The sequence below is a fragment of the Pogoniulus pusillus genome, chromosome 5 (assembly GCF_015220805.1).
Source record: "Pogoniulus pusillus isolate bPogPus1 chromosome 5, bPogPus1.pri, whole genome shotgun sequence".
NCBI classification, from domain to species: Eukaryota; Metazoa; Chordata; class Aves; order Piciformes; family Lybiidae; genus Pogoniulus; species Pogoniulus pusillus.
The window spans coordinates 17,275,073-17,302,423 of record NC_087268.1 but is presented as its reverse complement, the minus strand read 5'-3'; the positions used below and the strand labels follow the sequence as shown (position 1 = coordinate 17,302,423).

Here is a 27,351-nt window from a genome sequence, read left to right as displayed (position 1 = left end):
CCCTCCTGTTTCCATTGAGCCTAGTGACACAGTTATCTTCACACAGGAGCAGCATCCCGTTTAAATTGAAGATGGAGGCATCAAAGTGCCCCTGAGCAAGCTTCCAGCTACAGTGCACTTCAGAAACGTTCCTCTGCTCTGGCCTGTGAGGAAGAAGGCAGCAACAACAATCCTTATGCTAGGTTACACAGCCAGTAGGCAGCACAGTGAGACTTCTTTGCACTGTCCTTCTGCTCAGGTGCCACACGGCTAGGGATGGAGAACAAGGCAGTTGCCTGCTCTGACTGACAAGGAAAGTTGGGTTTTGCTGGCTGTAGCTTCCGGGCAGACTGTCACTGTTGAAAGCAAATTAGATCAGCTGGGCATCAAGTGATACCTCCCCATCAGTTTTCACCACCCACTGCTGCCAGCTTGAGGCTTCTCTTCCGCGCCGCATGTGCCAACTGTCTCCCAAAGCCAGCTGCAGCATCTACTGGAAGGACAAGAAGAGCTAGCACAGGTGGGGCGGGAGGAGGTGGGGGTTTGGATCAGGAGCGGGGCGAGGACGCCTTTTCCTGGCTTAGTCCAGGCAGAAGCCGGGGTTCTCCAAGAAGAGGGCGAGCTTGCTGGCCACCAGGTCCAGGTCACTGGTGTTGGCATATTTGAGCAGATTGGTGTTCTTGACAAAGTAGTGCTTGAGGAAGTGCTGGCTGACACACTTGTGCAGCTTCTGCACCAGCCGCAGGAAGGCTTCGGGGAAGCGGCGCCAATCCTTGCTGCGTGGGTATTTTTCACACGTCCAGAATAGCACTGTCTGCAAGAAGCAGATGGGAGAGAAGAGGTGTTAGAGGTTCTGCTGAGGGATCACACACAGCTTACTAAGGCACTTCTGCTGGTGAGTGGTTGACAGCCTTAGAAATCAGAGGAGTTGTGTTGCTGTCTCCTGGTCTTAACATTTCTGTGACGGAGACAACGCATCTAGGGATGAAGCAGGACAGGTCAGATGTGCTTGCTTAGGATCACTCCCCAGAAGAACTCCGTTTCATTGACTGCAGGAGAAGCACAAGGACAATGGTCTTGGCCTATCTGCCATCGTCTGGCAGGAGGCTCTGTAGAAATCCCAGGCATTTTAGGCTGCAGAAAACAGCCTGTTCTAGAATCGTAGAATCGATCAGGCTGAAGGGATCACAGGATGCTAGGGGTTGGAAGGGACCCAAGGAGAGCATCGAGTCCAACCCCCCTGCCATAGCAGAACAATGCTATCTAGCACAGATCACACAGGAACACATCGAGACAGGCCTTGAAAATATCCAGAGAAAGAGATTCCACAACCTCTCTGGGGAGCCTGTGCCAGTGCTCTGTGACCCTTGAGGCAGAACCTCGTTTGCTGCAGCTTACACTCATTCCTCCTCGCCCCATCCCAGGCAGCAAGTGAGCAGAGCCTGTCCCCCCTTCCCAAACAGCCCTCAGATATTTATAAACATTTATCAAATCCCCTCTCAGTCTTCTCTTCTCCAGACTAAACAGCCCCAGGTCCCTCAGCCTCTCCTCATAAACCATGCCCTCCAGTCCCCTAATCATCCTTTTAGCCCTCCACTGTCCCCTCTCCAGCAGATCCCTGTCTCTCTTAAACTGTGGAGCCCAAAACTGAACACAGGATTCAAGATGAGGTCTCACCAGGGCAGAGTAGAGGGGCAGGAGAACCTCCCTTGATCTGCTGGACACACTCCTCCTAATACAACCCAGGATGCCATTGGCCTTCTTGGCCACAAGGGCACATTGCTGTGCCATGGTTAATTTGTTCTCCACCAGGACCCCCAGGTCCCTCTCCACAGAGCTGCTCTCCAGCAGATCACCTCCCAGCCTGTACTGCTGCAGTTTATTATTCCTCCCCAGGTGCAGGACTCTGCACTTGTCCTTGTTGAACCCCATCTGGTTCCTCTGTGCCCAGCTCTCCAGTCTGTCCAATTCTCTCTGGATGGCCACACAGCCTTCAGCTGGATCAGCCAAGCCTCCCAGCTTGGTGTCATCAGCGAACTTGTTGAGCAGACTCTGTCTGTGCCCTCATCAATGTCATTGGTGAAAATGTTGAAGAGGACTGGCCCCAGCACTGATCCCTCCAAGATCATCCAGTCCAACCTATTACCCAGCCCTGTCCAATCAATTAGACTATGGCACTAAGTGCCTCACCCAGGCTTTTTTTGAACACCTGCAGGTTGTACAGGTGTAGGAGCCAGTAGGTGCAAGAAGGGAGGTAATAAACAGATCAGCATCATTATGTGTTAACTCAGCTGTATTTGTGCTGATGCTGTTCACAGATTTACAGCCCTAGACTGAGATTCCAAGTGACTATTGCAGGTGCAGATGGAGGGAGGTTGTCTTCCCGGTCTACTCTGCCCTGGTGAAGACAGACAGGGAATACTGTGTCTAACTCTGGGTTCTCTAGTCCAAGAGAGACAGGGAGAAAATCTCGTGGAGGGCCATGAAGATGATGAGGGAATTGAAGCACCTGTTTTATGAGGAGAGGGTGGGACACTTGGGGGTCTTTAGCCTGGAAAAGAGAAGACTGAGAGTGGATCTTATCAATATGTGTGGCCAGCAGATCGAGGCAGGTCTACTCTACTCTAGTGAGACCCCACCTGGAGTACTGCATCCACCTCTGCAGCCCCTATTACAAGAGGGATATGGAGATGCTGGAGTGCATCCAGATAAGGGCCACAGGGATGATGAGAGGGCTGGAGCAGCTCTGCTGTGAGGACATACTGAAGGAGTTTGGGCTGTTCAGTCTGCAGAAGAGGTGGCTCCCAGGCAACCTTCTTGTGGCCTACCAGGATCTGAAGGGGGCCTACAAAAAAGCTGGGGAGGGACTTCTTAGGCTCACAGGGAATGACAGTACTAGGGGGAATGAAGCAAAGCTGGAGGTGGGGAGATTCAGAGTGGATGTGAGGAGGAAGTTGTTGAGCATGACAGTGATGAGAGCCTGGAATGGGTTGCCCAGGGAGGTGGTTAAGGCCCCATGGCTGGAGGCGTTTAAGGCCAGGCTGGATGAGGCTGTGGGCAGCCTGCTCTAGGGTAGAGTGTCCCTGCCCATGGTAGAGGCGTTGGGACCAGATGATCCTTGTGGTCCCTTCCAACCCTGTCTGATTCTATGACTCTAATATCTAAAGGGTGGCAGTCAAGAGGGCAGGGCTGGGCTCTTTTCAGTGGCATCCAGTAACAGGACAAGGCACAATAAGCACAAATGAACACAGGAGGTTTCACTTGAACTTAAGGCAAAACTCCTTTACTTTGAGGGTAACAGAGCTCAGGACTAGGCTGCACAGAGAGGCTGCAGAGTCACCTTCTCAAGAGACTTTCAAAACCCTCCTGCATGTGTTCCTGTGCAACCTGCTCTAGGCAAACTTGCTTTAGCAGGTGACCTCCAGAGGTCACTTCCAAATGCTACCACTCTTATCCTGCACACGCTTTTGGATCGAGTGCAGCCTGTTTTTTTCTGGCGTGTGATACCTACAGCATGTGCAATGCTCTATTGCCCCTACATTTATTTCATGACATTTGAGAAACCCAGAGTTGAAACAGCAGAATGCCTGTGATTACTGCTCTTACAGTGTTACTTGTGTTTCCTATGATTGAATCATAGAATCATTTTCGTTAGAAAAGACCTTTTAAGATCACTGAGTCCAACTGATCTCTAACTCTGCCAAGCCTGGTGCTAATCCATGTCCCTCAGCACCGCATCTCTATTCCTCTGAAACCTTCAGGGATTGGGATTTTCCATCTCCTTGGGGACTCTGTTTCAGTCTTTGAGAATCTTTTCAGTGAAAAAGTTTCTTCCAATGCTCAATTTAAACCTTACCTGGTGCAACTTGAGGGCATTTCTCCTTGTTACGAGAGAGAAGTGACCCCCTCCTCCTCCTCCCTCCAACCTTCTTTCAGGTAGTTGTAGAAAGGGAGAAGCTCTCTCCTTATCCTCCTTTTCTCCAGACTAAACAAACCCAGTTCCTCAGCTCCTACTCAAAACCTGTTCTCCTGACTCTTCATCAGTTTTGTTGCTCTCCTCCGGACCCATTCCAGCACCCAAATGTCTTTCATGTAATGAGTGCCTCTGGTAGTTCAAGGCTTATTGGGATTTTTTTAATGGTTTAGGTTGGAAGAGACCTCAAAGATCAGCCAGTTCCAACCCCCTGCCATAGGCAGGGAGACCTCCCATTAGAACAGGTCACTCAAGGTCTCATCCAACCTGGCCTTGAACTCCTCCCGGGAGGGAGCAGCTACAACCTCACTGGGCAACCTGTGCCAGTGTCTCACCACCCTCACTGGAAAGAACTTCTTCCTAACATCCAGTTTCAATCTCCTCTTTAAATCCATTGCCGCTTGTCCTGTCATTAGAAGACCTTGTAAATAGTTCCTCCCCAGCCTTCCAGTAGGCCCCCTTCAGATACTGGGAGCTACTCTAAGATCTCCTCAAATCCTTCTCTTCTGCAGGCTGAAGAGCCCCAACTCTCAGAGCCTGTCCTCACAGCAGAGCTGCTTCAGCCCTCTGATCATCTTTATGGCCCTCCTCTGGACTTGCTCCAACAGTTCCATGTCCTCTTTGTGTTGGGTGCTCCAGAACTGCACACAGTATTCCAGGTGGGGTCTGAGGAGAGAAGAGTAAAGGGGGAGAATCCCCTCCCTTGCCCTGCTGGCCACACTGCTCTTACTGAAGCCCAGCACATGGTTGCTGTCTGGGCTGCACATGCACACTGCAGGTTTATGTTGAGCTTTTCATCATCCCAGACCCCCAGGACCCTTTCCTCAGGGCTGGCTCTCAGACATTCACTACTCAGACTGGAGTTGTGCTTGGGATTGCACCAACTCAGGTGCAGGACTTTACTCTTGGCCTTGTTGAATGTCATGAGATTGGCCTGGGCCCACCTCTCCATTCTGTCCAGGTCTCTCTGGATGGATCCCTGCCCTCTAGCAAGTTGACTGTGCCACACAGCTTGGTGCCATCTGCAAACTTGCTGAGGGTGCACTCGATTCCTCTATCCATGTCACTGACAAAGATGTTAAGTGGCACTCATGCCAGCACTGACGTCTGAGTGATGTCACTTGGCACTGGTCTCCAGGTGGACATTGTGCCCTTGATCACCACTCTCTGTGTGTGACCATCCAGCCAATTCCTTATCCAGCAGTGCTCCATCCATCCAGTCTGTGTTTTTCCACATGACCAGGATGTCATATGGGACAGACTCAAATACCTTACTCAGGCCCAGGTAGACAACATCAGTTGCCCCTCCCTTAGAATCATAGAATCAATCAGGTTGGAAGACACCTCCAAGATCATCCAGTCCAACCTAGCACCCAGCCCTGGCCAATCAACTAGACCATGGCACTAAGTGCCTCAGCCAGGCTTTGCTTCAACACCTCCAGGGATGGTGACTCCACCACCTCCATGGGCAGCCCATTCCAATGCCAATCACTCTCTCTGGCAACAACTTCCTCCTAACATCCAGCATAGACCTCCCCCAGCAAAACAGTATCACAATATCACAGTATCACCAAGGTTGGAAGAGACCTCACAGATCATCAAGTCCAACCCTTTACCACAGTGCCCAAGGCTAGACCATGGCACCAAGTGCCACATCCAACCTTGCCTTGAACTGCCCCAGGGACGACGACTCCACCACCTCCCCGGGCAGCCCATTCCAGTGTCCAATGACTCTCTCAGGGAAGAACTTTCTCCTCACCTCCAGCCGAAATTTCCCCTGGTGCAGCCTGAGGCTGTGTCCTCTCGTTCTGGAGCTGGCCACCTGAGAGAAGAGAGCAACCTCCTCCTGGCCACAACCACCCTTCAGGTAGTTGTAGACAGCAATAAGGTCACCCCTGAGCCTCCTCTTCTCCAGGCTAAACAATCCCAGCTCCCTCAGCCTCTCCTCGTAGGGCTGTGCTCAAGGCCTCTCACCAGCCTCGTTGCCCTTCTCTGGACACGCTCAAGCATCTCAGTGTCCCTCCTAAACTGGGGGGCCCAGAACTGAACACAGTACTCGAGGTGTGGTCTAACCAGTGCAGAGTACAGGGGCAGAATGACCTCCCTGCTCCTGCTGACCACACCATTCCTGATGCAGGCCAGGATGCCACTGGCTCTCTTGGCCACCTGGGCACACTGCTGGCTCATGTTCAGGCGGGTATCAATCAGTACCCCCAGATCCCTCTCTGTCTGGCTGCTCTCCAGCCACTCCGACCCCAGCCTGTATCTCTGCATGGGGTTGTTGTAGCCAAAGTGCAGCACCCTGCACTTCGAGCTATTGAACCCCATTCCATTGGACTCTGCCCATCTGTACAGGCGGACAAGGTCCTGCTGCAGAGCCCTTCTGCCCTCCAACTCAGTCACATCTGCCCCCAGCTTAGTGTCATCTGCAAACTTGCTGATGACTGACTCCATGCCCTCATCCAGATCATCTATGAAGATGTTAAAGAGGATGGGGGCCAGCACTGATCCCTGAGGGACACCACTAGTGACTGGCTGCCAGCTGGATGTGGCACCATTCACCACCACTCTCTGGGTCCGGCCCTCCAGCCAGTTCCTAACCCAGCACAGAGTGTTGCCATCCAAGCCATGGGCTGATAGCTTAGCCAGCAGTTTGCTGTGGGGGACAGTGTCAAAGGCCTTGCTGAAGTCCAGATAGACCACATCCACAGCCTCCCCACATCCACCAAGCGGGTCACCTGATCATAGAAGGAGATCAGGTTAGAAAGGCAGGATCTGCCCTTCCTAAACCCATGCTGGCTGGACCTGAGCTCTTTGCCATCCCTCAGGTGCGCAGTTATTGGCCCCAAGAGAACCTGCTCCATCAGTTTCCCTTGAGACTCTGTCCCCTTGTTCTGCTGCTGGTTGCCTGGCAGAAGAGACCAACCTGGCAGAAGAGACCAACCCCCCACCTGGCTACAGCCTCTCTTCAGGTAGTTGTAGACAGCAATGAGGTCAGCCCTGAGCCTCCTCTTCTCCAGGCTGCACACCCCCAGCTCTCTCAGCCTCTCCTCACAGGGCTGTGTTCCAGAACTCTCGCCAGCTTCATCACCTTCCTCTGGACACTTTAAGGGGGTATACCAAGAAAGCTGGTGAGGGACCTTGTGGGATGTCAGGTAGTGATAGTTCCAGGGGGAATGGAGCAAAACTAGAAGTGGGTAAATTCAGATTGGATGTTAGGAAGAAGTTCTTCAGCACGAGGATGGTGAGGCACTGGAACAGGTTGCTCAGCAAGGTGGTGGAATCCCCATCCTGGAAGTTTTTAAGGCCAGGCTGGATGAGGCTCTGAGCAACTTGATCTAGTGTGAGGTGTCCCTGTGCATAGCAGGTGTGTTGGAACTAGATGATCCTTGAGGCCCCTTCCAACCCTGACAATTCTGTGGTCCTGAGTAGAGATCCTGCTGGTCACACTAGTTGTAAGACAAGACTGGACATGAGGAAGAAGTTGTTCAGCATGAGAGCGATGAGAGCCTGGACTGAGTTGCCCAGGGAGGTGGTTGAGGCTCCATCCCTGGAGGTGTTTAAGGCCAGGCTAGATGAGGCTGTGGGCAGCCTCCCTGGATGTGGCAGGGGGGTTGGAACTAGCTGATCCTTGTGGCCTTGTGGTCCCTTCCAGCCCTGACTGATTCTCTGATTCTAAGACTTTCCTCAAGGTACTTACATTTACCAACCAAAACAACTCTGTGATTCTATACTGCTGACAAGTTTCTTCCCAGACAGCTTTGGAAAAGTGGACAGGTTTTTTTTTTAATTCACAGCTGCAAGAACCAGAAAGACTTTTGTAATGTTGCCAGAGCACACAAGACATAGTGAGGAATTCAAGCTGTAATCCTGGAAGAGCTACTCCTTGGAGACTGGCAGAGCAGTTACCTTTTCGTTACACTAATACTGCTTCAGCAAGATCCATGGGCAGCAGCTGCAATGCAGTTTCTGGAGGCAAGGGAAATAGGCCTGCACTTCCAGTCAGGTGCCACACAGGTCGTCCATGCCCAGCATCTACTGACCCTTCCCTTACTACCAGCTGCCTATCAGAAGCATAGAGTTAGCTTTCAAAGCGTGCCTAAGACTTTCTGGACTTCCTGGTCTTGGACTTAATTCTTTTGGAGGTAAGCTTAACAAGTGTGCTTGCTTGGTCCTCTAAGGCTGTCAGAACGTCTCTGGGGCAGGATTCCCTCTGTCATAAAGGGCCTTTTTCATGTGGAGTCTTTTCAAATTGTCAGATACCTCCAACAGGTGGAACCTCATAATGTGAAGAAACCCAACACTAAGCTTCTGTTCAGCTGCTGGTTTAGCATAGAATCATGGAATCAGTCAGGGTTGGAAGGGATCACAAGGATGCAGTTCCAACCCCCCTGCCATGCCCAGGGACACCCCACTCTAGAGCAGGCTGACCAGAGAACCATCCAGCCTGGCCTTAAACTCCTCCAGGGATGGGGCCTCAACTACCTCCCTGGGCAACCCATTCCAGCCTCTCACCACTCTCATGATGAACAATTTCCTCCTCACATCCATTCTGAATCTCCCCACCTGCAGCTTTGCTCCATTCCCCCTAGTCCTGTTGCTTCCTGATATCCTGAAAAGTCCCTCCCCAGCTTTTTTGTAGGCCCCCTTCAGATACTGAAAGGCCACAAGAAGGTCACCTGGGAGCCTCCTCTTCTCCAGGCTCAACAGCCCCAGCTCCCTCTGTCTGTCCTCAGAGCTGCTCCAGCCCTCTCATCATCCTTGTGGCTCTTCTCTGGACACACTCCAGCACCTCCACATCCCTCTTGTAATGGGGGCTCCAGAACTGGATGCAGTACTCCAGGTGGGGTCTCAGCAGAGTGCAGTAGAGAGAGAGCATCACCTCCCTCAACCTGCTGGCCACACTTCTCCTGATGCAGCCCAGGCTCTGGTTGGACCTCCAGGCTGCAAGTGCACATTGCTGGCTCATGTTGAGCTTCTCATCCACCAGCAGCACCCCCAAGTCCCTCTCCTCAGGGCTGCTCTCCAGCCACTCACTGCCCAGCCTGGAGTTGTGCTTGGCATTGCCTCAACCCAGATGCAGGACCTTGCACTTGGCCTTGTTGATCCTCATGAGGTTGGCTTGTGCCCACCTCTCCAGCCTGTCCAGGTTCCTCTGTATGCCATCCCTTCCCTTCAGCCTGGCTGCTGCACCACACAGCTTGGTGTTGTCAGCAAACTTGCTGAGGCTGCACTCAATGTCTCTCTCCATGGCACCAACAAATATCTTGAACAAGACTGGTCCCAAAACTGATCCCTGAGGGACTCCACTTGCCACTGGCCTCCACTTGGATATGTACCCGTTGACAGCCACTCTGGTGCTCCATCCATCTAACCCATGTGTCACCAGCTTGGAGACCAGGATGTGGTGTGGGACAGTGTCAAAGGCCTTGCTCAGGTCCAGGTAAATGACCTCAGTCTATTCACTGACTGTTTCTGTCACTTGTTTTTTCTGTATGTTTCCTTTACATTAGCAGTATTGCAGCACTCCTTCTGCCTGGTAAACCACTCCTCTTGTGCAGTAAAAGCCTGAAATACATGTAAAGAACTGAAGAGCTTCTAAAGAGCTTTTTACCTCGATCAAGGGTCCATGCAACAGCACTTTTTGCTCCTCTTCTTCGTAAGCCAGAGAAAGAGATTGTTACTAATGGTTCAATGGTTTCCTACTTTCTCCTACCCAGGACAGGTTTTCCCACCAGGTTGTTCGTACAGGCACCAGGAAGCTCTGCATTCTGCTAAGCTATAATCAGCCTCCTCAACTCTTGGCATTGCATCTCTTCAGGATAGCAAACAGTTAGTAGCTGGAGGCTTCAAGGTGGGAGAAGAGAAGCCATTCCCTAGAGGCTCCAAGAAGAGAGAGGCCCAGAAAAGAGAGTTGTTCTGCTGTCTCATAAATCATGCTGCCTGTAGTCCACATGCTGCCAGACATGGGGACAGTCAGAGAAGAACCTTCTATCTTTCTTTCATGAATATTACTTTGAGCCATCTTGAATCCTGAAGTATGCACAGGGAGAATCCTACCACCCCTTAATCTCTTTCTTCTCTTCCCATCTTGGGTGAAACAATACCAGAACTGCAGCCTGCACCTCCTTCATGAAATAACATTCACCCAAGAGAATTTTGTTTGGTGTAAGTCCACAAAGGCACAATTTTCCTCCAGACAGATAAATGGATATCCATGGCTGGGATAGTCAAGAAGCAGGAGGAAATGATCCAGTCAAAGGCAATATTACCCATAAGAAATTGAAAGGGAGCAGAGACTTTGACTCTAACATGATTTATGCTGCTGCAATCATAACGTTTCTCCAGGTTTTAGTATCTTGGAATGTCTATTTACTGAACTTCTTGCCATTTAAAGCAATGAAAGGGTACAGCAGTTCTGACAAGTCACCTCAGAATCCACGTAGATGCCACAGTGATTTACACCGTGGTACTTTGACAGTAGTGCACAGAAGCCATGGCAACAGATACTGAGACTGTATCTGGGTATCATAGTGATGCCTACCTGAAGGTGATAAGCTGTGATGACAGGCTTATTTCCAGCACACCAGACATCTTCCTTCATCTGCCTCATGACCCTGAAGCACTTCATGCGACAACCACCATCTTCATCAAGTCCTTCCATGAGTATGTGCTCAGCACGGGAGAAGCACAGCTGCCAGTGATAATTGGAGCGGGCCAAAAGGTCAAACCCAAGAGACTGTGAACAAAAGGGGTAAGTGTGACTTCAGATCAGAGCCAAAATTCTCTGAGCAAGGCAGAGAGATGTTGCAAAAAAGGATGCATGACATCTCACAAAGCGTGTTCCAAATGGGGTTACCAGAGCCAGTAAACAAGAATCATGCTCCCATCCTAATTCTTAGCTAAACAAACAGGCAGTTTGATTTCTGGCATGCAGCTTTGGTTTATTTCCTTGTGTGCTGAACGCTATTATTCCCAGGAGATTCAGGTACAGCACCAGCAGTGCTAGTAATCATAGAATTGATCAGGTTGGAAGAGACCTCCAAGATCATCCAGGCCAAACTAGCACCCAGCAATGTCCATTCAACTACACCATGGCACTAAGTGCCTCAGCCAGGCTTTGCTTCAACACCTCCAGGGACAGTGACTCCCCCACCTCCCTGGGCAGCCTGTTCCAGTGCCTGACCACCTGCTCAGGAAAGAAAAGGAAAAAACCCTTCAAGATCATGGAGTCCAATCATTAGTTTCACACTGACAAGTCCTTGACTAAACCAAATCCCTCAGCACAACATCTCATCACCATGAATCGCTAGGGTTGGAAAGGACCACCAGGATCATCCAGTCCAACCTTCATCCCAGCAGCCTTCATCACTACACCACAGCCTCAAGTGCCACATCCACTCTCCTTTCAAACACCTCCAGGGATGGCAACTCCACCACCTCCCTGGGCAGCCTGTTCCAGTGCCTGACCACCTGCTCAGAAAAGAACTTCCTCCCAACAGCCAACCTAATCCTCCCCTGACACAACTTGAGGCCATTTCCTCTTGTCCTATCATTAGTAACTGGGGAGAAGAGACCAGCTCCAGCCTCACTACAACCTCCTTTTAGGTAGCTGTAGAGGGCAATCAGGTCCCCTCTTAACCTCCCCTTCTCCAGACTAAACAAGCCCAGCTCCCTCAGCAGCTCCTCATAGGTGATGTTTGCCAGATCTCTCCCCAGCCTCATTGCCCTTCTCTGCACCTGCTCCAGCACCTCAATGTCCCTCCTATACTGTGGTGACCAAAACTGGACACAGTACTCCAGGTGTGGTCTCATGAGTGCTGAGTGCAGGGGCATGAGCACCTCCCTACTGCTGCTGGTCACACCATTGCTGATCCAGGCCAGGATGCTGTTGGCCTTCTTGGCCAGACACCCTCAAAGAAAAGAAGCTTTTCCTTAAGTTCGAGTGAAACCTCCTGTGTTCTAGTTTGTACCTGTTGCCCCTTTTCCCACCACTGGACACCACTGAAAAGAGCTCAACTCCATCCTATTGACCTCCACCATTTAGATACTTATACCCTCTTGGTACTTTCTAGGCTGAAGAGCCCTAGGGCTCTCAACCTCTCTTTATAAAAGGGATGCTCCAGTCCCTCCATTATCTTCACAGCCCTCCACTGGACTCTCTCCAGTACTTCCCTGTCCATCTTGAACTGGAGAGCCCAGCACTGGACACAATACTCCAGATTACAGAATCATAGAATCAACCAGGTTGGAAGAGATCTCCAAGATCAGCCAGTCCAACCTAGCACCCAGCCCTATCTAGTCAACTAGATCATGGCACTAAGTGCCTCAGCCAGGCTTTGCTTCAACACCTTCAGGGATGGCAACTCCACCACCTCCCTGGGCAGCCCATTCCAATGCCAATCACTCTCTCTGGCAACAACTTCCTCCTAATATCCAGCCTAGACCTCCCCCGGCACAACTTGAGACTGTGTCCCCTTGTTCTGCTGCTGGTTGCCTGGCAGAAGAGACCAACCCCCACCTGGCTACAGGTTGTAGGCAGCAATGAGGTCACTCCTGAGCCTCCTCTTCTCCAGGCTAAACACCTCGAGCTCCCTCAGCTTCTCCTCATAGGGCCTGTGATGCAGCCTCAGAGGGCAGAACAGAGAAGAGCAGAGAGGCAGAAGCACCTCCCTTGACCTGCTGGGCATTCATCCTAAGGCAGGAATACCATTTGCCTTGGTCACAAGGGCACATAGATGGCTCATGGGTTGCTCACAACCAGAGGCACCACAGCTGAGGAATCAGCTGAACACTGGCCAGCAGGTGGTAGGCAGTGGTATTGTGCATCACTTTGGTTTCTATGTTCTGTAATAATAACTGTTATTACTATAGCTGTTTTCCTTCCCTTGTCTGCCCTGTTAAATGGTCTTTATTTCAACTCATAAGCTTTACTTCTGCTTTGGTTCTTTTTTTCCAGTTCACTCCCCCATCCCACTGGGTGGGGGGAATAAGTGAATTGCAAGGTGCTCAATTGCCATCTGTGGTTAAACCATAATAAGGGGGGTAAAAAATCCCAATAAAATCTGTCAGGATACTTTGAAATGTTGCTTCTCTAGAGAATATCTCTTCCAACTGTGCTGCTGCCTGCCACCACCATGCAGTCCTTCACTTGGAAAGTCACTGCCAGACACCCGTGAGGTAAATTCTGGCACAGAGTCAATAGTGGGTTTAAAAACCTCTTCACCTTGATGCACTGCACTTTTTCCTGGGAAGGCCAACGCTTAAGGCAACGAGGCCACTGGGCTTTCTCAGGCCAGCAAGTTGGGATCTCCACAGCAGGGACCAGCTCCACCTCCACCTGGGATTCTGATGTTTCCACAGCCACCCGGACCACTGAGCTGAAGCTCTCCAGCACAGTCACTTTACCTGTGAAGGAAGAGCAAGAGAAGATAAAAAAAGAAGACAAGGTTCTCTTCCACAAGCCAAGAAAGATGCTGTCTAGAGCCTTGCAGTTCTATTCTTCTGTCTAAACAGTTTCTCTTCAGTGCTTTAAGCAGAATACAAGAGAAAAACTTATCATCAAATCATAGAATGCATTGGGTTGGAAGGGACCTTTAAAGGTCACCTAGTCCACCTCCCCTGAAGTAAACAGGAACATCCCAAACCAGACCAGGCTGCTCACAGCCCCCTCAAGTCTGACTTTGAATGTCTCCAAGGATGGGGCCTCCACCATCTCCCTGGACAACCTGTTCTAATGTTCCACCACACTCACAGTAAAGAATGTCTTCCTAATGGTCATCATCCTAATTTACTCTGGAGAATATGAACAGAAAGGAGAAGGAAGAACAACTACAGGCTGGATGTTAGGAGGAAGTTGTTGCCAGAGAGAGTGATTGGCATTGGAATGGGCTGCCCAGGGAGGTGGTGGAGTTGCCGTCCCTGGGGGTGTTGAAGCAAAGCCTGTCTGAGGCACTTAGTGCCATGGTGTAGTTGATTGGCCAGGGCTGGGTGATAGATTGGATCTTGGAGGTCTCTTCCAACCTGGTTGATTCTGATTCAATTTTATACTCAGTTACCTTGCTTTTGTTTCAATCTGTGGGTCCTCTTAAATCCTAGGACCAGCCTAGATAGACCACTGGCACAACTTGATATCTCTAATGGCACAGCTCAACAAGGAGCCCACTGCAAATTAGAAGGGACCAGATGAACATGTCTAAAGATCACCTTATTCCTTCAGACCAAATGACTTACTATTGGCAGTCATTCAGAATGTTTTGTGGAATATTCCAAAGTTTTATTTCTGGAGATGCAATTCCACAGAAGACAATGCTGGAATTCATGCCCTGTTGTGCAAAGCAGTCATACAGAAAGGGCTAACTGCTTGGACTGGCAAAAAGAGTAAGTTCTGTAGGGATTGGACAAAAGAAGTCTCCTTGGTGAAAGAAGAGAATAATAAATTCAAGCAGGTTGGAAGAGACCTCCAAGATCATCCAGGCCAACTTAGCACCCAGCCCTGTCCAATCAACTAGACCATGGCACTAAGTGCCTCAGGCAGGCTTTGCTTCAACACCTCCAGGGACAGAGACTCCACCACCAACCTGGGCAGCCCATTCCAATGTCAATCACTCTCTCTGCCAACACCTTCCTCCTCACATCCAGCCTAGACCTCCCTGACACAACTTGAGACTGTGTCCCCTTGATTCTGTCGCTGCTTGTCTGGCAGAAGAGACCAACCCCACCTGGCTACAGCCTCCCTTCAGGTAGCTTCCTCCAGGAAGCACAGAGGTGAATTACCTTGCAAATAATGGAGCACTTCCCAATGAGAACTTGATAACACTCAGTAAAATCTGCATATTAAAAACCTGTTGAGCCAGGTCTGACACCAAAGCAAGAACCATACTGCTCTCAAGCCCCACAGGAGGACTCCCAAACACCTGAAAAGTATTAGAGCAGCTGATGTGTCAGCATTTAAATACAATCACAGCATCTCCAAGCCTGGCTTTGGAATTGGGCTCCTGGTTTTCCACCCATGAAGAGTGAGACACCTCAAACCTCTGGTTCTGCTGGCACTCAAAGAGTTCAAAAGTAGGGAAGCAAAGAAACCAGGGAAGTTTTTCTGTAAGTTTAGTTGTGCTGTGTGGTGAAGTTCAGTCTTCACAGAAAGGAATAAAAATGGCAATTACATCTCCTGATTCCATCTTAGCTCATCTCCTCTGTGTAAATTTCCTTCCAGCTGGCCTTACAAAAAACAGGCAGCTGAATCATCAGCCCAAACGTCGCTCCCCAGGTCCCTTGGTAGTGGCTCTACAACTTGAGGTACTGCTGCTAGACACAGCATCAGGTTTTTCACTTTAGCACAATCCCTTTCATACAACTAAACCCTCAGATGCAAGCCTATTCCATCTGCTCTTTCCTGTGAACCTCAATGGCAGAATTTCATTGCCATCAACCTTTCTGTAATAACAAACATATTTCCTGGAAGAATGCAGTGATGCAGCTGAGCTGGACTTCAAATGTTTCCTCCTGTAACTAAAATTCAGTGTGCTATCAGATGAGTGGAAATGGCTCCCATTTCTTTGGGATACAGGAGACCCACATCAGACTGCTGCAGAGAAAAATCATCCTGGAAACACAGAATCACAGAATCAAGCAGGTTGGAAGAGACCTCCAAGATCATCCAGGCCAACCTAGCACCCAGCCCTGGCCAAGCAACTAGACCATGGCACTAAGTGCCTCAGCCAGGCTTTGCTTCAACACCTCCAGGGACAGTGACTCCGCCACCTCCCTGGGCAGCCCATTCCAATGCCAATCACTCTCTCTGCCAACAACTTCCTCACAACATCCAGCTTAGACCTCCCCCAGCACAACTTGAGACTGTGTCTCCTTGTTCTCTTGCTGCTTGCATGGCAGAAGAGACCAAGCCCCACCTGGCTACAGCCTCCATTCAGGTAGTTGTAGACAGCAATGAGCTCACCCCTGAGCCTCCTCTTCTCCAGCCTAAACACCCCCAGCTCCCTTAGCCTCTCCTCACAGGGCTGTGCTCCAGGCCCCTCACCAGCTTTGTCACCCCTCTCTAGACACATTCCAGTATCTCAACATCTCTCTTGAATTGAGGAGCCAGAACTGGACACAGCACTCAAGGTGTGACCTGACCAGTGCTGAGTGCAGGGCAAGAATAACCTCCCTTGTCCTACTGGCCACACTCTTCCTGATCCAGGCCAGGATGCCATTGGCTCTCTTGGCCACCTGGGCACACTGCTGCCTCATCTTCAGCTACTCTCTACCAGCACCCCCAGGTCCCTTTCTGCCTGGCTGCTCTCCAGCCACTCTGTCCCCAGCCTGTAGCACTGCTTGGGGTTGTTGTGGCCAAAGGGCAGAACCCTGCACTTAGCCTTGTTAGATCTCATCCCATTGGTCTCTGCCCACCCATCCAGCCTGGCAAGGTCCCTCTGCAGAGCTCTCCTACCCTCCAACAGATCCACACCTGCTCCTAGATTGGTGTCATCTGCAAACTTACTGATGCACCATTCACCACCATTCTCTGGGCCCAGCCCTCCAGGCAGCTTTTGACCCCTATCAGAGTGAATCTGTCCAAGCCACCAGCTGTCAGCTTGGACAGGAGCTTCTTGTGGCAGACGATGACAAAGGCTTTGCTGCAGTCCAGGTAGACTACATGCACAGCCTGCCCCACATTCACCAGGCAAGGAACCTGATTATAAAATGGGATCAGGCACATGCTATGAGAAAAGTCACCACTATCTGGATTAGATCTTGTCACAGGACCTTAACATGAGAAGTTGGATACAGACTATTCAGCTTGGACTGATCCAAATGCTTGTTAGCTGAAGTGTATCACATGCCTCTAGGATGCTAAGAATTAAGCTTGAGGATAACTGTTAAGGCAGCATCTTGCTACAGATGTTGCAGCTATGAACACTTTGGGGTTGCTCATGGAGGGATCACCACTGCTACTGAAAGGTAACTTGCTGAGTTCTGTTCTTTTGAACAGGACTAGTGGAGCCTGGGGAGTGGGAAAAGACTACTTGTCCAACTTTGCTTAAGTAGAATCATAGAATCAACCAGGTTGGGAGAGAACTCCAAGATCACCCAGTCCAACCGAGCACCAAAGCCCATCCAGTCAACTAGACCATGGCACTAAGGGCCTCAGACAGGCTTTGCTTCAACACCTCCAGGGATGCAAATCTCTCTCTCTGGCAAGAACTTCCTCCTAACATCCAGGCTAGACCTCCCCCGGCACAACTTGAGACTGTGTCCCCTTGTTCTGTTGCTTTTACTTAGTTCCCACTACACCATGCTGGAAAGCCACAACCAGTTAAGGTTTCATACAATCAGAACCAGGTTGGAAGATACCTCCAAGATGATCCCCCAGAACATTATCTGCCTTACACAACTCTTCAAGCACTTTCACCTCAGACTTACGCAACTGTCCTGCATTAAATTTTCCTATACTCTCTTCCTTAATAGTGTAGACATAGTTCAGGTGCTGCAGTAGAAAAAATTGTTCCTCAGACTGTGCTAGTTTGAGCCTAGCTGGCATATTTTAGTGAGAGGAATTAGATGATAGGCTGTGAAAAGGAAACAATGGTGATGTCTGCTGCACTCATAGGCTTGCTGAGATGGATAACAAGAACACAAATGTAGATAACACAGTTGCTCTCTGGCTCTGGCTGCCTACAATTTTCTCCCCAGCATGTTGTCTGTGTGACTAATCCTTCTGCTTCCTAACCCCCCTGGCTGATCCTCCAAACTCACCTTGAATGTAAGGCAAAGTCTGGGGTAAGGTAGAGGGGTAGAAAGGAGGTGGAAGGGTGGTTGGGAGGTGATCCCAGGAGGGGGAATCTGTTTTCTGGGAGGGCTGTTGTATTTCTGTATTGCTTTTTAACTTGTCTATCTCTGTCTATAGCTGTATAGATTGTAAATAGCTGCTTGTATATTGTGCTAAGCTGTAAATGTAAAGCTGTGTTCTAATTTCCAGCTCAGCTGAGTCTAGTCTGGCTGATTTTCATAAGAGTGGGGGGGGGGGGGGGGGGGCAGGTAACACCCAAACCATCACACAAACAAACTTCTAAATGTTCTGAAAATCAGAGTTGCATCTTGGTAGGTCTGTCAGGGTGATGCTGATGGACATCTCACCCCAATTTTTAAGAAAGAAGCAACATCTCATAGAATCACAGAATCATACAATCAATCAGGGTTGGAAGGGACCACAAGGATCATCAAGTTCCAACCCCACTGCCATGCCCAGGGATGTCCTACCCTAGAGCAGGCTGCCCACAGCCTCACCTAGCATGGCCTTAAACACCTCCAGGCATGGTGCCTCATCCACCTCCCTGGGTACCCCATTCCAAGCTCTCAACACTCTCATGCTCAACAACTTCCTCTCCACCTCCAGTCTGAATCTCCCCACCTCCAGCTTTGCTCCATTCCCCCTAGTCCTGTCACTACCTGATATCCTGAAAAGTCCCTCCCCAGCTTTTTTGTAGGCCCCCTTCAGATCCTGAAAGGCCACAAGAAGGTCACCTGGGAGCCTCCTCTTCTCCAGACTCAGATATGAAGAGCCAAAGAACTACTTAATAGAATCATTAGGGTTGGAAAAGACCTCTAAGATCAAGTCTAACCATCTACCCAACTCCACCATGCCCATTAATCCATGTCTCAAAAGTGCCACGTCCACATGTTCTTTGAGCACCTCCAGGAATGGTGACTCCACCATTTCCCTGGGCAGCCTATCCCAATGTTTGACCACTTAACTGTATCTTCAGTGCAGGTTACATGCATCAATGCAGTGGGGCTAAATGCTCCTTGACTTTGTGTGATGGTTTGGGTGTTACCTGTCCCCATCCCCATCCCCCCCCCTTAAGAAAATCACCCAGACTAGACTCAGCCTCTCTGGAAAACTGAATGAAGCTTTATACTTACAACTTAGCACAATACACAAGCAAGTATCTATAATATCTACAGCTACAGACAGAAATAAACAAGTTAAAAAGTAATACAGAAACACAACAGCCCTCCCAGAAACCAGAGTGTCCAGGAGGGGCTCCCAACCACCCTTCCACCTTCCTCCCACTCCTCTACCTTACCCCAGACTTTGCCTTACGTTCAAAGGTGAGTCTGGGGCATCAGCAGGCAGATGGATTAGTCAGGCAATAAGTTCAAGAGAAGTTCATGAAGCCCCAGAGACAGAGAGCAACTCTGCTATCTATGTTTGTGTTCTTGTTCTTATTCATCTCAGCAAGCCTATGAGTGCAGCAGACATCACCGCTGTTTCCTTTTCACAGCCTATCATCTAATTCTTCTCACCAAAACATCCCAGCTAGGCTCAAACTAGCACACTTTGGAAAGGTTTGCTGGTTTTTAACTTCTGACCACATGAGCTAAACAAAAACTCAGTGCATGATGGTTCCCCCTCTCTCAGCTGCAGAAGACAACCAGTTCTCTTTACACCTCTCCCCACCAAACTCACTGGAAAGGTTACAGGAGATAATTGACTTCTCCACCAGCTCCCGGAAGACGATAAGGACTTTGGCTGGAACCAGATCACCTTCGACGTTCACATCCTTTTCGTGCCACTGCTGAAGGCTTTTTGAGAACTGCTCCACCTCCAGCCACTGATGCAGCTCCTCAGGGTCTCGCACGGAGGAGAGGAGCTTGGCTCCACGCACGGTGTAATAACGCCAGTGCCGTACCTGGCATTCCCTGTAGCCAGTCAGGCCACGCAGAGGGACTGTGATGAGGAATTGGCTGGGTGCTAAGACCTAGGAGAGTTCAGAGAGATTGAGAGAGGAGACAAGGGCAGATCTGTGAGCCTGAAGTAAAGAGAGCTAAGGAAGTACAGGTAAAAGTGTGGGCTTTGGAGAGAAGGAAAAGCCATGGTACAGTGGGAACAACTGAACATAGCCAGGACCAGCTGCATGCCTGTCTGAGGGTTTCTTTGGAGGTACACAAACTAAAGGACAATTGTCTTAGGAGTCTGATGTGACAGCCATGGCCCACAGAAGACAAGAAGCAAGCTCACTGATTTGCAATAACACCTGACATGGTTTTGCCTATTCCTTGTTGTTTGTAGCGCACAGCTGCAGGAGGTGCAACAAACAGCAGCTTCCAAGGAGCGGGAGAGCACCAAAGAGGAAGAATTGAAATCCAGCAAGAGGCAACAGAATAATGGGAGTTACTACCTCAGAACAGCTACTAGAGCTAAGCCTAGAACTCAACAGTAGCAACTAAGGAAAAAGTGCATTTTTCTGATCTCTGGCAAAGTCCCCTACAGCTACGAGTAAAACAAGGCTCTGGCCCACTCATTTCATCATAGAATAGAATCACAGAATCAAGCAGGTTGGAAGAGACCTCAAAGATCATCCAGGCCAACCTAGCACCCAGTCCCATCCAATCATCTAGACCATGGCACTAAGTGCCTCAGCCAGGCTTTGCTTCAACACATCCAGGGATGGTGACTCTACCTCCCTGGGCAGCCCATTCCAATGCCAATCACTCTCTCTGCCAACAACTTCCTCACAACAACCAGCCCAGACCTCCCCCCAGCACAACTTGAGACTGTGTCCCCTTGTTCTGTTGCTGGTTGCCTGGCAGAAGAGACCAACCCCCACCTGGCTGCAGCCTCCCTTCAGGTACTTGGAGACAGCAATGAGGTCACCTCTGAGCATCCTCTTCTCCAGGCTGCACACCCCCAGCTCCCTCAGCCTCTCCTCACAGGGCTGTGTTCCAGGCCCCACACCAGCTTCATTACCCTTCTCTGCACACATTCCAGTATCTCAACATCTCTCTTGAATGGAGGAGCCCAGAACTGGACACAGCACTCAAGGTGTGGCCTGAGCAGTGCTTAGTAGAGGGGCGGAATAACCTCCCTTGTCCTACTGGCCACACTGATAGTGAGCCAGACCAGGATGCCATTGGCTCTCCTGGCCACTTGGGCACACTGCTGGCTCATCTTCAGCTACTCTCTACCAGTACCCCCAGGTCCCTTTCTGCCTGGCTGCTCTCCAGCCAGTCTGTCCCCAGCCTGTAGTGCTGCTTGGGATTGTTGTGGCCAAAGTGTAGAAGCCTGCACTTGGCTTTGTTAAATCTCATCCCATTGGCCTCTGCCCACCCATCCAGCCCTGGGAGAAGAGACTGACCCCTACTTGGCTACAACCTCCCTTCAGGTAGTTGTACAAATGTTTCACTCTGCATGACTGCCTTTGAAAAGACAGAGGCATGAGGCAAGTGACGTGACATGCCCAAGCCTCCATGGGCAGTGGCACTCTCGGCCAGCCCTACAGTGTGAAGTTGCATCTCCTGCTAAGCAGAAGACAGCAACAGTGTAAAGATGGAAATAGTAACTGCTGGGTATTAAACACAGAAGCTGGTCTGTTTCAAGACAGTAACTGGCCTTATTTTTGAGGATGACCATTTTCATAGATCTTTAAGACGATTAAATCCAACCACCATCTAACTCTAGTGAGTCTGGTGCTAAACCATGTGCCTCGAGCACCACACCTCTGAGTCTTTTTAACACCTCCATGGATGGCGACTCAACCTCACTGGGGAGCCTGTTCCAGTCTTTGAGAACCCTTTCAGTTGAGAAGTTTCTTCTCATGCCCAATACAACTAGCGCTGAATCAGTACTTGCAAAGAGTGAATAAGGTGACACCAAGACCATGAAACCTTCCTATTGACCCAGGGGATTAGCTAGACACATCCAAAGACTACTTTGGAAGCATGTGGTGATGAGGACATTCAGTGAGGGTGTTCAAACTCTTTTCAGACTTTTACTGTGTTGACTCAGAAGCTTTTCAACTCCACTTGCTACTGAGCCTAACTTACATTGGCATTAACAAGGAGAAGCTGCGGTAGGAGCAGGATGTGAAGTGACAGCTGTTGCTGCAGGGTGGACACACCGGAGCTGAATGAAGCTCACTTGTCCCTCTTCTGGAATAATCCAACACATTCTGTTAGCCTTCCTGGTAGCTTAGCTGATTTAAAAGTGCCAGAGCCCTCAGGGCACTAACAACATTTAATGGCCCTAAGTAGTCTTTCTGGGGACTCTACCTATGCCTGTGGGCGTAGGACCTCTGTTTCAGTTCAATGTTGGGCTACATCATAGGAGTGCTGGTCTCCAGCTGTGTGAGAGCTATGCCTGTGCCTGGCCATAGACCTTGTTGTCACAGAATCAGAGAATGGTGAGGGTTGGAACAGATCTCTGGAAATTCTCTAGTCCAACACCCCTGCAAAACAGGCTGACCTTGAGCAGGTTGCACAAGTGGGTTTTGAATGACTCTACAATGGAGACTTCACTGCCTCTCTGGGCAGACTGTTCCAGTGCTCTACCACCCTCAAAGAAGCTACTCCTCAAATTTAGATGGAATGTCTCATGTTCAGGTTTGTACCTGTTTCCTCTGACTTCAGATCAAGCTGGCCACTCTGGACTTGCCTGGCGATCAGTAGGCTGCATCTGACTGCAGTTACAATTGCAGGGCCTGATCTTGACACCAATGAGTGCTCCTGGTTTGATCTTAGACCTGCCTCATCAGCACAAACTTGCCTGATGATCCAGAATCTTGGCTGACCCCAGCTGCTCTCCCTAGGGCCTCTATTCAGGGATCATAGGGCAGGTGCTGCCATGTTCTCATGCTCCCCTCCCAGCTCCTTTCCCCACAGGGAGCAGCTGGTCTATGCTCCTTGACAAGACATCTGAAATACAAAACATGGCCAGCAAGAGGCACAGAAATGGCAGAGGAAACAGAAGACAGCCTTTCTTTTGTCAAACATAAACTGCCTAAATGCAGGAGGAATGTGGAAGCATCAAATTGCAGGTCAAGCTGACCTGTACAAGTCAGGTTTGGTATGGCTGAGAAAAACTGTGAGCACCTCAGGAACAAGGTCTAATGCTCCATGAAGAAAAGATACAACAGCTCTCATGCAGCTACAGCTCATCTCATTGCCTTGGCTACATTATGTTCAGATAAAAACAGCCATCCCTTCCTATAGCAAGGTGCTGACTTGTACACAACAGGTTTTAAAGCAAAGAGTCACAGATGTTTCTTTACTGGAAGAGTTATCAGTCATTCAACAGGTTGCCAAGGGAAGGGTTGGTATCAGCATCCCTGGAGGTGTTAAAAAAGGGTGCAGACACGACTTAGTGGCTGTGCTGGTGTTATGTTAACAGTTGGACTCAATGATCACAGGATGTTAGGGGTTGGAAGGGACCCAAGGAGAGCATCGAGTCCAACCTCCCTGCCACAGCAGGACCACACAATCTAGCACAGATCACAGAGGAACACATCCAGACAGGCCTCGAAAGGCTCCAGAGAAGGAGACTCCACAACCTCTCTGGGGAGCCTGTTCCAGTGCTCTGTGACCCTTACAGGAAAGAAGTTCCCCCTTGTGTTGAGGCAGAACCTCTTGTGCTGCAACTTACACCCATTGCTCCTTGTCCTATCCCAGGCAGCAAGCGAGCAGAGCCTGTCCCCCCACTCCTGGCCAGCCCTCAGATACTTATAAACATTGCTTTAATCCCCTCTCAGTCTTCTCTTCTCCAGACTAAAAAGCCCCAGGTCCCAGAACCTCTCCTCATCAGCCATGCCCTCCAGTGCCCTAATCATCCTCATAGCTCTCTGCTGGACCCTTTCCAGCAGATCCCTGTCCCTCTTCAACTGGGGAGACCAAAACAGAACACAGGATTCAAGATGAGGTCTCACCAGGGCAGAGCAGAGGGGCAGGAGAACCTCCCTTGATCTGCTGGACACACTCCTCCTAATACACCCCAGGATGCCATTGGCCTTCTTGGCCACAAGGGCACATTGCTGTGCCATGGTTAACTTGTTCTCCACCAGCACTCCCAGGTCCCTCTCCACAGAGCTGCTCTCCAGCAGATCACCTCCCAGCCTGTACTGGGGCAATTTATTATTCCTCCCCAGGTGCAGGACTCTGCACTTGTCCTTGTTGACCTTCATCTGGTTCCTCTGTGCCCAGCTCTCAGTCTGTCCAGGTCTCTCTGGATGGCCACACAGCCTTCAGCTGGATCAGCCAAGCCTCCCAGCTTGGTGTCATCAGCAAACTTGCTGAGCAGACTCTGTCTGTGCCCTCATCAATGTCATTGATGAAGATGTTGAAGAGGACTGGTCCCAGCACTGGTCCCTGAAGGACACCACTGGTTACAGCTCTTCATTCTGGACCTGGCACTGTTGATCACCACCCTCTGAACTCTATCTTGTAATCAGTTCCTAATCCACCTCACTGCCTGCTCTTCCATGCCACACTTCCTGAGCTTGCTCACTAAAATATCATGAGAGTCATGATCTTAAAGCTCTTTTCCAACCAACGTGATTCTACAGTTGGGTGTTGCATGAGTGCCTTGAAATACAAGTCACAAGGCTCCTACAGCTGGGGCTTACCAGGCACCACCAGAAACCACAAGGTTGGGGGTGGCATTTTAAAGATGGGTAGATGGTAACCTCTCAGCCTAACAAATCCCAGTCCCACACCTATGCTCTGTCACACAACCAATGTGCACATCATATGGAGGCCAGAGACCCCCAGGGAGTCTTCTTCTGAAGAGGTGCATCAAATTCTGGGGTGTGTAACTGCTGGCCAATTTTGTTGTATTAAAAACCTGCCTACATTATGCTGGGCCAACAAAATACATTCCTGTAGTTCTGCTCAGGATATGCCAAGGAGGTAGAAGCATTAGAGTAGGGATAAAATGGTTATATTACAAGCAAAAAAGCAAGTCCCTTGCAGAGGGGATGGAATAGTCACAAGAGGATCAGGTGAAGCTGTCTGAAGAAGGTGGTGGGTGAGGAGGAAGCAGGCACACTGACTGGCAGACAGCAGGTGACAGGAAGGCTTTGTACCTGGATGGATGGGTGGAATGGACGCTTGCCCCGAAGCATAGCTGACCACTTGGCCAGTAAAGCTGGTTGATCCTGAGAGAAGCAGAGAAGGAAACAAGAAGTACACAGAACAGAGAAAGCATGTGCCATGTCATTTGTTCAGAGAGCAAAGCTGCAAGCTTCCTTTGAGGCCATCAGCTAGAGGAAAATCCCACCTCCCCCCACCACTACAGAGCTGAACAGTGTTGGGCAGTGCTCTTCTAGGAACTACTCTGGGCTCTAACCATCTCATCACACCTTACCAAAGCCTCCACAGCTTTTTCATCAGCCCTGCACTGTGGACAGCAGCACAAATGGTGGGCTACAATTAAAACAAATGCTTAAAAATGTTAACAAGAAAATATTCTGGAGTTTTCCCCATTTTTTCTCCCAGGTTTTTAAAGATATTGAATTTTTGCCCCCCCCTCCCCACCATGTTACACAGCAACACTGAATATCTAAAGACTTTTCTTATCTATTCCCCACTCAAGCCTGCATGTTTAGAAGGGGGCTTGTAGCTTCTCAAGCAGTATAGAACATAGAAACTATGTACTAATTGTTTTAAACTAATTCCTTTTAAACCAGGAGTTCTGAAAACCCACTGCAGATTCAACTGACAGGGGAAAATAAAACAGAGAGTCAGCAGCAAAATTCCACACAGAAAAATAATACACAGGTTTTCCTTTGACACAAGGAAACATTCCAGACAGTAAAATTAATACACAGGTTTTCCTTTGACACAAGTCTCCTCTAGGTTATGTTAGCAATGCTGTTTAAAGATTCTGTTGTTTCGGATGCAGAAGAGGCCCAAGAAGAAAAAAACATCTTCTCATTAACCTGCATATAGAATGCATTTAAAATCAACCAGATTGGAAGAGACCTCCAAGATCATCCAGGCCAGGCTAGCACCCAGCCCTATCCAGTCAACTAGACCATGGCACTAAGTGCCTCAGCCAGGCTTTTCTTCAACACCTGTTCTCTGCTGCCCCATCCCTAGGGGATGAAGATAGTCAGGCCCTCCTTGTGTGAAGTGCACAGATTTATAGCAGTGGTTTCACAGGCTCACAGGATGTTAGGGCGTGGAAGGGACCCAAGCTGATCATTGAGTCCAGCCCCCCTGCCAGAGCAGAACCATACACAGATCACACAGAAACACATCTAGACAGGCTTTGAAAGTCTGCAGGGAAGGAGATTCCACAGCCTCTCTGGGCAGCCTGTTCCAGTGCTCTGTGACCCTTACAGGAAAGAAGTTCCCCCTTGTGTTGAGGCAGAACCTCCTGTGCTGCAACTTACACCCACTGCTCCTTGTCCTATCCCAGGGAGCAAGTGAGCAGAGCCTGTTCCTCCCTTCCCAAACAGCACTCAGATATTTATAAACATTTATTGAATCCCCTCTAAGTCTTCTTTCCTCCAGACTAAAAAGCCCCAGGTCCCTCAGCCTCTCCTCATAAGGCAGCCCTCCAGACCCCTAATCGTCTGCTGGACTCTCTCCATCAGATCCCTGCCCCTCTCAAACTGAGGAGCCCAAAACTGAACAGAGTATCCAAGATAGGGTCTTAACAGGGCAGAGTAGAGGGCAAGGCGAACCTCTCTTAATCTGACTCAAGTATGTACAGCTTTGAATCAGTAAGTTTCAGTTAAGTAGGAATAACAAACCCATTACTTTTAATGAAAATACAGTTCAAGGCTTTCTTCCAAGCAGAAGTTGTTCAGCTCAGCCTACCCTAATATCAAATTACTGCTCAGAATAGATTGCCTCGGTTTTGTTCTGCTTTGTTCTCCAGAGCAGCAGTTTAACCCTGACCCTGGTCCTGTCAGACCTCATTAGCCAAGCAGGTTTGTTCCAGTATGAGAGGTGGATGGCAGACTGTGGCACTAAGGAACACGTGGACCAGGATGTGGCACTGTTTTACACCACTGTGGTCATTCCTACTGGCATATCCACAGTCCACATGCCCTGGGATACATGAAATTCCAGAAAAGATATACATCCAAGTATGTGTGGGGGAGTTCCTGGAGCAAAAGCCACATTGCAGACTGGATGATTATATTCTGCCTCCACCTCAGTGCCCATCCAGCAGCAAAAGTCACCTCATGCTTTTAGATGTTTGCTATGTTTTGATCAGTGACTGGTTGCATTCTAATGCTATCTAATTCCCTCTACTCTGCTCTGCTGAAACCCCACCTGGAGTACTGCATCCAGTTCTGGAGCCCCCATTACAAGAGGGATATGTTGATGCTGGAGCATGTCCAGAGAAGGACTAGGAGGATGCTCAGAGGGCTGGAGCAGCTCTGCTATGAGGACAGGCTGAAAGAGTTGGGGCTGTTCAGTCTGCAGAAGAGGAGGCTCCCAGGTGACCTTCTTGTGGCCTTCCAGGATCTGAAGGGGGCCTACAAAAAAGCTGGGGAGGGACTTTTGAGGCTCTCAGGGAGTGACAGGACATGGGGGAATGGAGCAAAGCTGGAGGTGGGGAGATTCAGAGTGCCCATGAGGAGGAAGTTGTTGAGCATGAGAGTGGTGGGAGG

General features: G+C 49.8%; 1 protein-coding gene across 1 annotated transcript in view; it reads right to left on the bottom strand.

Moving 5' to 3' along the window:
* Positions 1-559: 559 nt before the first annotated feature.
* MAB21L3 (mab-21 like 3) overlaps positions 560-27,351 on the bottom strand; it is a 32,910-nt gene continuing 6,118 nt past the window's right edge. The window contains exons 3-6 of the mRNA XM_064143997.1: positions 19,422-19,713; positions 13,179-13,360; positions 10,497-10,691; positions 560-793 (exon numbers count right to left, since the gene is read on the bottom strand). Of these exons, the coding sequence (XP_064000067.1) occupies positions 560-793; positions 10,497-10,691; positions 13,179-13,360; positions 19,422-19,713 (903 nt within the window). The remainder of the gene's footprint in view (positions 794-10,496; positions 10,692-13,178; positions 13,361-19,421; positions 19,714-27,351) is intronic.